Source organism: Motacilla alba, chromosome 8 (assembly GCF_015832195.1).
Source record: "Motacilla alba alba isolate MOTALB_02 chromosome 8, Motacilla_alba_V1.0_pri, whole genome shotgun sequence".
Classification (NCBI taxonomy): domain Eukaryota; kingdom Metazoa; phylum Chordata; class Aves; order Passeriformes; family Motacillidae; genus Motacilla; species Motacilla alba.
The window spans coordinates 26,783,180-26,798,856 of NC_052023.1; the positions used below are offsets into that span (position 1 = coordinate 26,783,180).

A 15,677-nucleotide genomic window follows, 5' to 3' on the forward strand; every position below is an offset into this window, starting at 1 on the left:
ACTGCAAGCTAAATCCATGTGAGAACAGCCCCTACCCAGGGAGGAGATGCCCATGGCACCATGGCAGTGCTGGACCTGCTGCACTGGTCTTGCGACTCGCACTTGACTGTCCTGTCCCCTCTTCTTCTTCCACCCTGTACCACTCACACAACAAGGCCAGGTTTGCTGAGTTTATTAAGGAGACAGTCACAGGTGTAGCTGTGAAACCCCCAGGACCCCTTGGGGTGGACTCAAGTGGCACCACCAGTCACTGTGGCAGCTACTGGACCCCAAATCTAACAGGATGGGAAACAGCCAATAGCACTGTAGGCAGTGGGGATAAAAGCTAAGAAGTGTCAGGCATGACATATATGACCAGCCCAGAACAGTGTCACCATGTGTGTGCTCTCCATTAAGTGTATGTGCTGCACATTCAGGAACTATGCTGGCCATCCATGGCTTGGTGTAGGAATCACAGAATTACAGAATGGTTCGGTTGGAAGAGACCTTAAAGATCATTTTGCTCCACTCCCCTGTCCCATGGCAGGGACATCTTCCACTTGACCGGGTCGCTCCAAGTCACGGTTCTCCAAGTCCCAACCTGGCCTTGAGCATTTCCAGAAAGGGGGCATACTCAACTTCTGGAGTGCCAGAAATGCACACAGTATTGAGAGCAGCAAGCCAGGATACCACTAAGGAGGAGGGAGATTTAAGAAAAAAAGAAAAATCCAAACCAGAATGTCATGTCTGGCTTGTGAGGGTCTGTATGGAAGGTTGAAGGTGAGATAAAAATTATGATCCACACAGGATGCCATGTCACGAGACATAAGTACAGTGAGTGACACTCCTGCCACATGACTCGCAATATTTAGTAACAGCTTAAGAAACATGTCCTACAGGACACCGTGCAAACCAGAAGGGATACACTGGGGCACACATCAAACCCATCCAAAAAAGCTCTGAGACAGCAGGGATGTGGCAGACCTCCCTGGCTCTTTGCATCTTCCAGTTGTGGAGAACAAGACAAGGAAAGGCAAGTCACTGCAGTAGCAGCTTGTAAAGAGCCACAACCCAGCCAAGGAAGCCTGGGAAGGTCAGGTGACAGAGGCAGAGGAGGTCCAGGATGAATCCATCCTCTGCAAGAGACATCCAGCACACCCAGGGCATCATAGCCTCAGAGCAGGCTTGTCCTGGTAGTGAGGAAGTGCTAAATCACCAACTGGTGTACTGGATGAGATGTTGGAAGAGCACAGAGGATCATGGCCAAACATGACCTAAGTTGTGTTCTCTTCCTTTCAAATTTGTCCTCTTAAAATTGCACTTCTAATGTTTTTAATCAGGAAAATCAGTTTGTACAGATAAAACACATTGTGTTCATTTTAAATTTGCCTCACACTTTGGGTGATCTCCAGGGAATGTGGCCACTGTGGAGGCAATGGATTCAAATGAAGCATCTTGAAGATATCTCATGTGCCTGGAAACCCAGACCAAAGTTTAAGTGTCTGATGAGCTGGGATAAATTTCCTACCCAGCTACAAGGTCAGTTGGTGGGTTAGAATAGTCAGGGAGAAGAAAAAACAGCCTCTCACTCAGCTTCTGCTCAGCCCAGAACAGGCAGCAGTCACAAATCATGATTCTGAAGGAAAAAAATCCCATTCTTACTGGACATTCGTACTTAGGATAAGCAGGGTGGGTTGGTGTGACAGCTCCAGGGTATGTGTACCAACCATGAAGGAACATCCACTGCCTCTCCACACCTCCCTCCAGGCCAGGCACACCATGGGAGAGCAGCTTGAAGAGGAACTCATTTACCCCAAGTCCATTGGCTTTCCTGGAGAGAAAACCTTGGATGTGACTGCAGCTCCAAGGGCCCAATCTGGAGCCACTGAAAGGTTGTCCAGCTCTGCAGCCACATGACAAGTGCCACCCCAGAGCTCATGTCCACGGCATGCCAGAGAGGCAAAGGTGGTTAGCATGGTGCTGGCTCTGGAGACAGCCACCCAAGCTGGCCAGCCATGAGAAAACAGCCAAGCTCTCACTTGTCTTGGTCTCTGCATCTGGCACCTAAGCAAGGTGCCACGAGTGCCTCTCTTCCTCCAGCATTACAGGAGAGGAATGCCTGATATTATCCCACGGATTTTGGCTCAAAGCCCGTAGGCATCACCAGACTTCACTAGGCTTTGCATCAAATCCAACTTCCACTTACTGCTTGCTTTTTTCTCCATTTCCTTTCCTTATGCAAAGACCAGGACTCTCTGCAGCCCTTCTTGGACCGTGAGGGAGCGACTTGCTTTCGCAGCCTCAGACAAGTTATCTGTGCACTCACAACAAGTTATGCTTCTCCGGTCCAGCAGCCAGACTGCCAAGAAGGGAGCTGAGTGTGCCACAAATGAGCAGAGTAGGAGGTGCCCTGGACGTGTGGAGGAGGAGGGACATGGTAGAGTCAGTCGCGTGGGTCCGCATCCACGACTTCAAAGGAGCATCACTAACAGTCAAACAAACACTGTCTGCTGGCTAAATAATGTCATCTGCAAGTGATTTGTCCTGTCACCACCAGTCTGGGTGCTTCGCCCTCGCAGACGATCAAACAGGAGGTCTGCTTTCCAAGATTTGTCATCACCAGAGCCCGCTGCAGCTGCCTAAATGCCTCTTTCCAAGGAGTGCGAGCTGCAAACACTTCATCAGCAACTTGCGTCATCCTGTCCTGAGCACTCCAGCATTTCCAGAGGGTGCAATTAACCCTCTGGCTCGTAGATTCGCACAGAAAATGGCATCATTTGGGTAATTCAGTGGCATTTCTGGCTGCTCCGTGGCAATGCCTCTGCCTTGTGGGGCTCGAGGAGGCAGCTTCCACCCCGTGTTCTGGCAGGTCCTCACTGGGGCAGAGAGCAGCAGTGGCAGCACTCAGCCTCAGTGATGGCAGCGGCTCTGTGACGACTCCAGTCTGTCACGTAAGGAATTTGATGGGTTCCTCATGCAAATCACCACAACAGATGTCAGATGGTCTGTGCAAAATGGGGCTGGATTTCACATCTGGAAATGGAGACAGAGCGGCATCACCACAGCTGGGATCAAGACAAAGGTGAGACTGAAGCCCAAGCCTGCTGATCCCACTGGCTGTCGGGGGAATGAGGCAACCCTGGGCAGAGGAGCTGCTGGGAGCCTCTGCCCTAAAGAGGCTCCATGTGCTGCAACGTTGCCACTGAGCTTTGAGGCTGTGCCTCAAAGAGCTCACATTTCTTAGGACATAAGTGGGAAAAGGGGAAAGAGAAGAGACCCCCCACCTCCACTCCAGGGCATGGAGGGCCTCCTCAGAGTTTCCCACCAAAGCTGTGCCAGGAGAAAAGTCCAATGCACTAAGTGCAAGATAGGCACAAGCTGAGTCTCTGACTGCCTAGGAGAGGTTTGGAGGACACAGAATGTACATGGAGAATCTCCCATCCTCTGCTGGAAGTACACAAGTGATCACCTGGAGAAGCAGGGCTGGAAGACAGACAGTGGTGAGACCAGCAAGGGGAGGGGTGGGGCATGGTGTAAGGCGGAGGCCACGGATTCCATGCATGGGAGCTCTTGTTGATGTACATTTGAAAGTAACCCTGATTTCCAGATGAGGTCACCGCTCTGGTTGTTTGGAGGCCAGATGCTAGGAAACACCACTGCAGCACACGCAATCTCTCAGCCCAGCCTGCTAAACTGACTGGAAATATCCACGTTACTGGGAAACCACGCAGACTAAAGCAGATGTTGAAGGACATGGGGAGAAGGGAACATCTGGCTATCTCCACAAGCCTGGGACATTCTCAGGCAGCTGGAGGGGCTTCAGCGACCTGGAGAAGCCTGAAGAGAAGACATGGTGCTTACTCAGGCACAAAGAGACTATTTTAGACAGGAAGAGCTCAGGACAACCTCCTCCAATACCTGCTGAGGCAGCTCAGCACTGCCTGGGCACCAAAAACACTTGTATCACGTCACCCCCACACAACCACAGATGTGGATCAAAGGTGAGGAAATGCACAATTCAGACCTAAATTGCCTGCTGGGGACCACAAGTTGACAGAGTCCAGGACACAGAGGTGCATTCAGCTCAAGTCAAAGCCCAGGAAAAGGCAGAAAGCAGAATCTAATCTCCATCCCTCAAAGGTGTGTTATTTTTCCAAGATCTTCTGCCTTTTTGCCTGTGGCATCAGCTGTGAAAGGAAAAAGAAAATCCCATCCCTTTGCCACTCTGCCTAGCATGTTAGGCCAAACTCCAGAGACAGGATAGGGCTGCTGGGATGGACAGCAGTGATGGGGTGACAACAGTCAACCACTTTCCACCCTGTCCTAGGTTAATGGTCCTTGCCCATGCACAGCATCCAGCAAAATAGAAACCCCACCGTGGCACTCAGAGGTCTATCATCCATCATCATATCATGAGATTTTGCTGTAGAGATGCCTTCCTGGGGACCACTATCCATGAGGGACAAGCCTGCTGGTGGGCAGGCCTGCACGCTCAGCCAGCTCAGCTCCCGAGCCTACCTGGGCCCCAGCTCATCCTCACAGCGCCAGGTGAACTCCCCAAAGCTCTCGTAGTGCTGGTTGTAGTGGTAGAGGACTCGGTGGAGGCTGGGGGAGCCCAGGTCCAGCAGGGTGTTGTAGGCTGTCTGCTGCTCCTTGCCGCTCGTGTAGCCGTTGAAGAGGTTGTAGATCTTGTCTGCTATTTCTGGGCAGAGGGACAGAGGCTGTTCAGTGTGGGGCAAGGAAAGGCACAGATAAAGCCTGCCACGGCTAAAGCTCAGTTCTAGGGAAGCCAGGACCAGAACCAAGATTTGTCCACTGAGTTTTGATTTACATCACATCAGGACAAGGTCCCAACAGACTAGATGGCATTCCCTGGACTCAGTCCAGGTTAGCTTCCCACAATTTGGTCTAATTAAGAAAAGAAATGGGTGATGCCATCGGGTAGCGTTAGTGAAACACCATTTATTCCCTTTTGTTTTCAGAGAGGACTGTGCCTCCTGCAGGCCCCCATCTCAGCCCTCCACACCGTGTGGCAGCTCCTGGGCCACTGTGGGTGAAGGAGATGTTACAGCCAGGACACGAGACATGTACGGGAACGTGCTGGAAGGGGGAACCCACTCTTGTCCCAAGCATCACAGTCCAGCGGCTCCCCCCATCTCACCTTGAGCTTTCACATCATCTACCACAGGGCACGGCGTCTTGACGGTCACATCACTCGACCTGGAACGCCTCCCTGTGTTGTCAACTCCCCAGAGCGTGAACCTGGATGAGAAGGGGAAAAAAACAAAGCTCTGGGCCCCCAAGGCCACATGGAAATGCAGGGAGCACCAAACAGGATCAGGATGTCAGCACTGCCACAGGCATGGCACAGGGCACTCACATGTAGGTGGTGTCGGGCTCCAGGCAGCGGATGATGAGGGAGATGGTGGAGGAGAGTCTGTCAGGCACTTGGGCTGGCATGGCACAGGGGGACTTGGCACCAGAGATGATGTCATCCACGAAGCTCAGCACCGTCTCTAGGGAGAGAGGGGAGGATGTGCCACTGGTGATGGCACAGGTGTCCCTGGGGCTGTGGAGAGCCACAATCCTTGTGCCTGCTGCCACACTGCCTGGTGCCAAGGGGGACCAAGGCTAATGCACGAAGTTGGTGTAAAGCTGGGCCCACTGCTGTTCCAGAAAAGCTCATCCCTATGCTATGGAGCTGCCCCTTTCTGCAGCATGGTGGGCAGGAGAAGGGCTGCTCTCTCTTCCACGGGATGTTTGATTTGTTGCAGCATCCCCTTGCAAAGACAAAGACAGAGGCTCTCTTCTAGCACCTCCATCCCCCTCTCCCTAGAGAGCCAGGGGAGTCCCCACTCACCTGTCTCCACCTTGGAGTGGTCCATTCTGTCGGTGACTTTCTCCTGACGGAGGAGGTAGTCCACAATCTGCACCCCGATGGGGGGCTCCGAGTGGTCCCACTCCAGTACCACCAGTGTGCTGCTGGGCTCATGCACAGTGGAGAGGCGCAGGCTGGGGGACAGTTTTTGCATTACTTTCTCACAACAGAAGGGATTCAAAGCCATTAGCTCACAGGAGACAGCAACCTCACGAGAGAAATGACTCCCCCTCCCTTTCCCCTCCTGGCTCTGGGCATGTTGGTCCAAAGGGCTCATTCCCTAGGGTTGCTTTACCAGGATGGATCCACAACCAGCTCCACAGCCCTCAGCTGAGCTCAGAAAAGACACTGCAACTCTGCACTCTCAGCTCCCAGGTCCCCATCAGTTTGCAAACCTGTCCCATAAAGGCACACTGCCCTACCACCCCCTGCCACCACAGTGCTGGCCCCCACCACCTCTTCACAGACCCAGCACACCAAAAAGCCAGGCTGGGCACCTACATTGGGTGTGGGAGAGGTGCACAGGTGGGCAGCCCGTCAGCCCCGAAGGCACTCGAGTCACAGCGGCACCAGTCCTCGATGACATCCCCACTGCCCGAGCACCACAGCAAGCTCATGGTGGCCTCCTGCAGCAGCTGGGAGACAGGAGAAGGGGTTGAGCACCGGGCCGGTGAGCTCCCATCCCACCACCACTTGTGCCAGCGTTCATCCATCCCCTGGTGGGTTCAGCACAGTCCCGGAGAGCAGGGCTGGCCGATGGACAAGGGCTGCCACGGCTGGACATGAAGCTGTCTGGGCAAGCTGCCTCCAAAGGCAGCCACAACGCAGTCCTTTCCCCGCTCCTGCCCCCTCCGTCACCCGCAGCACGTGGCTCCTCACCCGCTGGGTCTGGTTGTTGGTGACCAGCTCGTAGAGGGGGGCTGCTTTGGTGACCTCCAGCAGGATGGGCTCGGCTGGCACGTCGGGGCTGGAGGTGACGTGGCAGAGCGGGCAGGAGGAGGGGCAGCGCCCGCGGCTCTGGCACTCCATCCGGACGCCGGCTGCCACGCGCTTGGTGCCAGACTCGGACAGGCTGGCGATGTACTCGGGGAACGTCAGCACCTTGGGGTCCCGCTCCCGCTCCTCTGACTCATCCGAGGGGGAGTTGCCTGGAGAAGGGGGGGAAAAGTGACACCAGGGTGGGCTCCAAGCCATTGGCAGTGGAATATGAGGGGGCCAGAGCTCTGCCTTCCACCCAGGAGAGAGGCAGTGCTTCCGAAGGGTCCCCTGCATCCTTTTGCTCTGTAGGGATCAAATACTTACTGGTCTTCAGAGGAGGAATCTGGACTAAAAAGCCCACCCTGGCCTCTGTGATTGTAGGTCCTCTGGTCTCCCCGTGCCTCAGTTTCCCCAGCCCCAACCCTACAGCTGGACTGGGACAGTCCACCCTTACAGCAGGTCCCCACGAGAGGGAGCCTCCTTCATGAGGCTGGAGACTCCTGGAGGAGCTGCCTGGGCACCACCACATCACACTGAATCCCCAACCCCTGCAGGACCACTCTCCTGAAACAGCCCTCCTGGCCCTACCCAGCGGGACATCTTTTGGCACAAGAGGAACAGACCCTGCACAGAAATCAAAAAGGTAAAATCTGCCCATCACTGCTGTGCCCTGGATAGCATCACCCTGCCAGGACGAGCCTTGCCATGAAGGGAAACACTGCTTTTCACACAAACTCCCTGCCAAAGGATGTCCCTGGATTTATACAGAAGAAGGAGGGGCCCAGAGGGACCATCGAAGATGGTTGGTGGGGTTGGAGGAAGCTGAAGGATGACCAGGCAAAGCCTCACCCCCAGGGCAGGTTCAGGCCACTGTTAGTGGTGACTTGGTACAGGCTGGCTGTGGTGGGAACCACCATGGACCACATCCATGACTCAATAGGAAAATCTCCCTATAGCAAGGATTTGTGGAGAAATGGGCCAGCACTAGCCCAACCTTGAGACTCCTGCAAAGAAAACAAGGCTGTTAAAACAAAACCTGGGATACAAATATGTTGCTCTGCTCCCCCAGGAAGCCGGAGATGGATCACTTTAGGCTGGCTGTGAATTGCAGCTTAGCAGGCACCGAGGAGAAGCAGAGGAGCCAGGGAATGATTTGTCTCTTGCAATTTCTCAATCGATATCCAGCCCCTGACGTTTGCAAACAAAAAGCAAAGGAAGGAAAGTGGCAGGTGCCAGAGTGAAACCTAAATGTGATACCGTGGGTGGAAAAAGGCTGCCAGACCTGAAAAGCCTCCAAGCACGAAAATCAAAGAGGAGGAAATTGCAGGAGAAAAAAAAGAAGCACTCGCAATCAGGAGGTACATCTGGAGACAGCCTACAGCCAAACAGCACCGGGTCTGCGCTTTCCCAGGTGGGCTTGTGAAGAAGTCCAGGCTCCAGGAGACCTGAGCCCACAGGATCCAGACTCAGGCTCCGAAAGAAGCCCTTCCCACACAAGAGCCCTGGGGAGATAATAACTGTCTCTGTGGCTGGGACACAGCAAGAGCAGCACCACAGGCTGGTGCCAATACTGAGAATTATGAAGCTCCAGGATGGAAATGACGTGTCCGTTGCGGCGCCTGTGAGCTCCAAGCTCACGCTGCCTGCACCTGGGAATTCCTGGGCAGCAGCAGCAAACCAAGGTCATCTAAAAAGCTGCAACTCTGCTCAGTATTCCCCATGCCCAGGCTTGGGGGCTGGCTCTTGTTTGCTGCCCAATCCTGGATGCTGCAACCCACCATCCCCAGCACCGGCAGGAAAATGCCTAGAGGCAGCTCTGGTGAGGCCAGCACAAGAGATCACAGAAACACAGGGTCTGAGAATAGTTTGGAGTGGGAGGGACAGTAAAGACCATCTCGTTCCAGCCTCCTGCCATGGGCAGGGACACCCTCCACTAGACAATGTGCCACAGACCTGAGGACAGATGGCAGCAGGCAGGAGTTAGGCTGCCTCAGCTTTTGTAAAGCTGCCATTCAAATTGGACACGACCTCTTCCACAGGGGATCCATCACAGCTCACTGCAGCCAGGGCACAGGAAGGGATGCAGCAGTGCCAGATGTCCTGTGCACCATGATGAACCTCCCAGCTCCTAGCAGCTCCCAGGCATCAAAAGCATTCTCCCCAGGAGAAGGAAACACTCTGGAGGGAGAAAAGTTTGGCTGTGGGATGCAAGTGGAATAGAGTAGATATAGCAGAGACAAACAGAAGGAAAGAATAAGATTAAAGACAACAGTGAAGTCCAGAATGAGGCAGGATGGCTTGGTGGGATTGGTGCAACTTGTCTTTCCCTGGGGCTATGGGTATTGATCTTTCTTTTTGGCCTGGCCTGCTGCAATCCATGGGAATCCTTTGGGTGGCTTCAAAGGGTGTGAGAGCAGGGTGTGAGACAATGACGTGGGATGTGGTCCTGACACAGGCTGGGCACCCTCCAAAATGCCAAAAGCAAACCCTGCTTCCCACTCCCATGGGGTGGCCATGAGTACCCTTCCCAAGGATAAGCTCCTACCTTTGCTGATGTCCTCATACTCCAGCCAGAGCTGCCGCTGGACCTGCCTGTTGGGATACCAGATGGAGCAGGACTCCTCAAAGCCGTACACTGCCTCCTGGATGTAGTGGTTGCCAAACTGGTCCAGCAGCGCCACAAAATCTCCACGGGAGGTGGCTCCATCCAGAGAGTGGAGTGCATTGCTGAAGGCTGGGAAGGAGATGGAGGAGATGCTCAGTTCCCAGAGCACACCAAGCCCTTGCTACCCCTACACACTCGCAGTGGGCAACCAGCCTTTGAGCCCATCACCCGCCAGCAGAAGGCTATGTCACCTCTTGCCATCCTTCCTCCCCTCATTCCCCGTGTCCCTGCACACTTACACTGCGAGATGGTCATCTGGTTGAGCCGGACATGGTACATGACAGACTGCACCTTCCAGTGCTGCAGGAGGGGGTACCCAGACACCTCGCTGAAGTTCACCATCCCTGCCAGAGAAAGGACACAGGGACTCAATGCCACTGCTGAGCAATACCTCACCATGGGGATGGTTGTAGCCCTTCGTGCCTTGGGCAACACAGCCAGCAAGGTGGGGAGAAGTCAGGGAAAAGGGTTCTGTACACACCACATGCCCCCAGGGAGGCTTTCAGAGCTGAGGGTCAGGTAGTCCCCAGCAATTAAAATGACAGCTTTGAAGGAAAACACGTAGGCTTGGTTCATTTTGCCATCCAGGGCTCTGCGCTGGAAGATAATGAGCCTCCTCCTGCACCCCCTCCTGCTTCCTTCCCAGTGCCCACTCCCAAGGCATGCCCAGGTGTGCTAATTATGCCACTAATGAGAGCTGTGCTTTTTAATGAGCTGTTAGCAGGCCCGGGAACGGTCACCGTCACGCCACACGTGCCCAAGTGCGACCGGCCAAGAGGCCCTGGGTCCCCTTCGGCTGGGACTGAGCTGAGTGGGCAGCAGATGGACGGGGAAATCACTCGCCTGTTGATGCTAATGTTCCCTCAGGACACTATGGCAATGCTGGGGCTGAAGAGGACCCAGAGTTTGTCCTTCTCCTTCAAAGACATCCTGTTCTTCAGCCATTTAGCTGTGAGTTACAGAAGCCAGAAATTCATGGGAGACCTGGGCTGGGCGGCCACTTACTCCTGCCCAAGGCACAGGGCAACTCAGCTTCTATGAGCAGAGGGACAGAGAAGCCACTGAGCCTCAGACAAAGCCCAGCAAGGGAACTGAAGGGTGCTCATGGCTCTGAATTTGGTGGCCAGAGCATCCCCAGAGTGCCACAGCAGGATGCTGGGACAGGCCTCCTCCCCCCTTGCAGCTCCAGTGCTGCACAGCCAGCACATCACGCCAAACTCTGCTGCTAACAGGCACCCAGCAGGAGCTCAGGAGGATAACAGTGGGCATCCCCCCCTCTGTAAGAAGAGCTGAAGACAGAGTATAAGCAGGATAAGATCCTTTGCCTTCCAGCACCTCTCTCTTCAGTGCTGGCTGCTGCCGACAGCTTCAAAGCCTTGCTCTTCCCTGCAAAGTGTTTATGCAAAAACAGCCCTTCCTTACTCAGCAGCTCTGCCTCTCGTGTATTCACAGTGATATCCAAGCTTCTGACAAGCAGAGACTATTTTACTTCTTTTCCTTTTTTCTCCTTTTTCTTTTTCTCTCGAAATCAGCCACAAAGCCAGCAGACAGTGGGAAATGAATAGGACCATTTACTGGCTTTTACCTCCCCAGCATAATTGCCAGTGAAATCCCAGTCCCGCTGACACTGCTGTGATGCTGAGGCTGTGGTGGCAATGCCTCCCTCACATCCATGTAACTGTCACAGGCAGGAGAGCCCCACTGGGAGGCAGGTATCCTCCAGCACCTCCAGGCAGGGTTGAGCATCCCCAGGGAAGCAGGAATGACCAACCCAGCCAGCTCTCTTGGGGAAGCTCAGCCCCCCAAGACCCACCAGAACCCTCCTCCCTGCTGAATCTGCCTGCACCTTCACTGCCATGCACCCTGTCAGGGCAACCAGCATCCACCAGACCCAGGATACAGTCCATGGGGGCTCCCCAAAATCCTCCTGGAAGCTCTGCCAGACAAAGGGAGTGCACAAGCTCTCCTCTGAGACAGAAACACATTACTAGCCACATCCTGTGCTTAGCAGCTCCTCGATGTCAGGGCCATTTCAGCCAGTTGCAGTAAGGTAGAAAAATCATAGAGAAAGGCTTCATACAATCCAACCTGCTCTCCTGGAATCAGTGGCTGGCCCTGACTTTGCAAGTTCCCATGTGAAAACAATCCTGGTGTGAACAATTTGTTAACATAACAAACCATTCCTGGGTAAAAAAACAAAACAACTAGCACCTGTATCAACTGTTTTTACACTGCTAGAAAAATGAAAACTGCCTCTCACAAACAACTGTCCCTGCACACAGACACCAAGAGTTTGAGTGACCAATCAACAAAGAAGAACTTGTTACTAACCAATAAAAGTGATTGGCAAGAAAGCTACTGACCAATTGAGTCACACATGAGGTCTGTAAAACTGCATAAAAAGGAGTTATGGGAATAAAGAATGGCTTTTTTCCCACCATGAAGAAAACGGAGTCCCGAGTGATTTATTCCCATAAACAGCAACAAACACCAAGGAAATGAAGGCTATTTACGAGTACTGGCAACTTGGAAAAAGGCAAATCCTTGAAGGCTGTCTAGCAACCCATGATAACCTCTCACTCATGGCCCATGCTGCCCTGGTATAGCAAACCAAAATATTTTATTTTGGTGGCACGGGGTTTTAAATGCTTCACTAGATCAGCAAAGAAATCAAAGGTAGTTGGAAAATCTTTTTTGCCTTCAAAAAAAAAAAATAAAAGGAAAAATCCTTTTGCAAATGCCCCAAGTATTTGACGGATGCTTGAGCTTTTACACTCCACAATTAATTTACAGCCTTTGCCTTTCCTTCATCTTTTAATGCCTTCCACTTACTGGAAAAAGGGAACCAACCCTCAGCTGCTGGTTCCTTTATGTGCAGCTGAGTACCTAAGTGCATTTATCCCACAGTGAATATATCCTGTGGGAGGTTAGGGTGCTGAGCTGGACATGCTGGCAGCTGCCTCAGTGGGAGAGACATGGATCCAGCTGGACTCACTCACCAGTGAGGAACTCAGGGTCAGGTGTGGGGTCAGAGAGCTCCTCTTGGCACTGGTTCTCCAAGGGCACCGTGGCCACCACCAGCCCATCCGGCAGCTGCTGCTCCAGCCCCCGGGCAAAGTTGTTCTGCCTGCAAGTTAATTGCAGAGAGAAGAGCGAGGTTGAAGGATGGCAGAAACGACAGCCAGCAAGTGACCCATCTCAAAAAAACCACCTGGCACTTCTCCTGTCCTTCAGGAACAGATTGAAAAGATGTCTACTCTTGGTGGAAAGTGTCAGAACCATGGATTGACCAGGCAGTCTGCTATGGTCCAGCCCCAGGCTCCTTCTCCTTGGAGAGGATGATGAGGTCTGACCCTGCTGGGGTCCCCTCCCGACGTCTGCAACTCACCTGAACGTCCCTTTGAGCACCTGCCCTGGCGCCACCTCCTTGGAGTGGTTGTTGTAGCCGTAGAAGAGCTCCCCGAAGAGTGTCTGGTTCATGGGCAGCTCGCGGGGCTCGCCGCAGTCCCCCGCCTCAGGGCACGACTCTGAGATCAGCTGGCACGAGCGCCCGTCCGCGCCCAGCTTGTAGTCCTCAATGCACCTGGGAAGCCAGCACGGGGTCTGCTGTCAGCTGCAGCCCCCCCAGCACTGAGGACACGCACAGGAACAGAGGAGACCCCCTCCATCCCACCCCTACAAGCTCAGGGCGGCAGCGGCAAGTGACGGCAGCGCTTTGGGGGTGTCCCCGTGGCCAGGGAGGTGGTGATGGGTCACTCACCCACAGAACATGAGGATGTTGTAGAGCAGGGGGTCTTCGGGCAGGGGGACCATCTGCTGCAGGCACAGCTGCTCGCAGCCCCCGTTGAAGCCATCGGAGCAGTCCACGCCGACGTGACGGTCGTAGCAGCCTGTGCCGTCCTTCATGGGGCTCAGTCCCGTCGGGCACTGGTGGGGTGGGGGAAGCAGGAGGTGAAAACCCATGGGAAGGTGTCCGTCTCTGGGGCCGAGGTGGAGGGCAGGGCTCCAGCAGTGCTCTCCACCAGAAACTGCAGCCTGAGCAGTGCTCAGGGGCTGCAGGAAGGGCAGCAGCACCATCCACAGCTGCAGATACTCCTCCTGCACCAAAGCCTCTCTGCAGCCCTCAGGAGTGTATCCCCTGAGGCGGGAGCCCCCCAAGCCATCCCCCACCAAGGCAATGTGCTGGTATCAACCCCACTCTCCAGCAACCCAGCTCCAGTGACTGACAGAGCCGTGCTGCCCTTTCCACAGCCACTTTGTGCCCACACTCACAGCCTCTTCACCCCAATGCCCAGCTCTGGTGACACTGCAGCAGTGCACCCCAGCCCCACAGACCCTCAGTTTTGGGGCAGAGCAGCTGTGGTGGTGACAGGGGACACACGTGAGTGATCTGGAGCCTGCCACAGGGCCAACAAACAGATGGACTCTTACTGCCTTATGTGTGTGTGTGTGTGTGTGCCCAGCAACAGAGGAGATGCCAGCCCAAAAGCATCTTCCTGCTGCAAAATCAACCTCAAAATATCCACCCCGAAGTGACAGTAAGGGAGGAAGGATTCCCTTTGTGGCCTCCCCTTCCTTGCCCACACCAAGGGGGATTCCAGGTCCCTGGGGTCACGCACCACGCAGCCCGTGGAGTCCAGCTTGCGGTCCGAGATGCAGCGGAAATTCTTGCTGCAGCCGCCGTTGTCCCGGGAGCAGTCACGGACGGGGCCGAAGGAGTCAAGAAGGACCTCCAGGCTGTCGAAGGAGGACGAGGTCATCAGCTCTTCCCTGTGAGGAGGAGGAAGAGGAGATGTGCCACTGCTTCCATGAGATGTTGTGGATGCATGCATGACCGTGGCTGCTGCGTGGGTTTTTCCAGAGCTCAGGCTTTCCTCGGGCTCACAGTGACCTGGATGGCAGCCAAGCTTTTAGAGGGATGCAGGAGCTACTGAGATGAGGAGGGATACTGCCAAAGGCTCGGCTTTGCAGGACTAAAGAGGGGCAGGTTAATGGTTGTACTAATCTCCACCTGCAAAACATGGGATGGGGATCCCAGCTCTGTTTGCTGAAGCCCCTCCTGAGCTCCCTCGCCCTGCCATGGCACCTACCTGACCTCCACTGCATCCTCCATCACCGTCATGTCCGTCTTGCACTTGGCTGAGGGGTTGATGGCCAGCTCAGCCGGTGGGATGACGAAGCTCTTGCTCAGGGGCAGCCACATGCCCTCCCCCAAGGTGTAGGTGAACCTGCCAGGGAGAGCAGCAAAGGCTGGCACAGAGGGAAAAGCTGACCCTGGAAGGTTGTCTCCACCCAAATCCAAGCCCTTGAGCCTCCCTGCTCATCCTGCAAGGATGCCAGCTTAAGCTAAGGTGTGTGGGCAGGGTAAAGTGGGGTGGCTCCCCCAAATACAGCCAATGATTCCCAAAAATTGCATGTAACTTTAAAAAAAAGGCACTTCCATTTTCCAGAGAAACCCTCCTTCAGAGCCTGAAACTCACTCTCCCCATGGACAGAGAGGAGGAACTGGCTGCTGGGTATCCAGCACCCACATGAAGCTGCAGGGAGATCTTCTCAGCCATGCTCACATGTGCCCAGGAGGTGGCACAGGACAGCTGTGCTCAGCCCTGCCAGCTGGGCTACCTGCATGCCCTGAGTCCTATTTAAGCCCCAAAATGTGCTGAGCAGCTTGCCTTCACCGCTTACCGAAAAATCTTGTCCGAAGGCTGCTCGCCCAGCACCAAGTCAAAGCCACGCTGGAAGATGGTGTATGGCCAGGGCCTGGAAAAGAAAACCAGGAGCATCACACCCGCAGCATGTCCTCACAGCTGCTCACAGCCCAAAATGCTCCCGCTGCTCAGCCCCCAGTTCACATGCAGAAGGGTCCTGGGGCAGGATGACTGAGGGTAGCCAGGACAACACAATAAAATGGCCTCAGATCTGAGATCTTTATTTTGGGGTCCCGACAACACCAGATTCTTGTCCCATCTCCAACCTGCCTATAGGCCAGTGATGTGTTGTATCTGTTATTTTGGGGTTGGAGGCACTCCAGCCATCCTCACATCTCTTCATGCTCGGTACCACCTGCCTGGTCCTGTTTTAGGGATTTGCATCACAGCTATTGAATTGCAAAAAGAAAACCAAACTGCAGCTGGACCCTTTGTCTGTGAGGCTTTTGCCAGGCAGCGCTGGGACCCC

General features: G+C 54.3%; 1 protein-coding gene across 2 annotated transcripts in view; it reads right to left on the reverse strand.

The window, feature by feature from the left end:
* The window catches only part of ASTN1 (astrotactin 1), a 59,273-nt gene that overhangs the window by 7,590 nt on the left and 36,006 nt on the right, over positions 1-15,677 (reverse strand). For both annotated transcript variants that reach the window (XM_038144578.1, XM_038144577.1), the window contains exons 9-22: positions 15,186-15,260; positions 14,591-14,728; positions 14,120-14,270; positions 13,261-13,427; positions 12,889-13,083; positions 12,500-12,627; positions 9,740-9,844; positions 9,381-9,569; positions 6,737-7,005; positions 6,359-6,492; positions 5,840-5,991; positions 5,360-5,495; positions 5,141-5,241; positions 4,498-4,681 (exon numbers count right to left, since the gene is read on the reverse strand). In XM_038144578.1, coding sequence (XP_038000506.1) covers positions 4,498-4,681; positions 5,141-5,241; positions 5,360-5,495; positions 5,840-5,991; positions 6,359-6,492; positions 6,737-7,005; positions 9,381-9,569; positions 9,740-9,844; positions 12,500-12,627; positions 12,889-13,083; positions 13,261-13,427; positions 14,120-14,270; positions 14,591-14,728; positions 15,186-15,260 — 2,124 coding nt within the window. The remainder of the gene's footprint in view (positions 1-4,497; positions 4,682-5,140; positions 5,242-5,359; positions 5,496-5,839; positions 5,992-6,358; positions 6,493-6,736; positions 7,006-9,380; positions 9,570-9,739; positions 9,845-12,499; positions 12,628-12,888; positions 13,084-13,260; positions 13,428-14,119; positions 14,271-14,590; positions 14,729-15,185; positions 15,261-15,677) is intronic.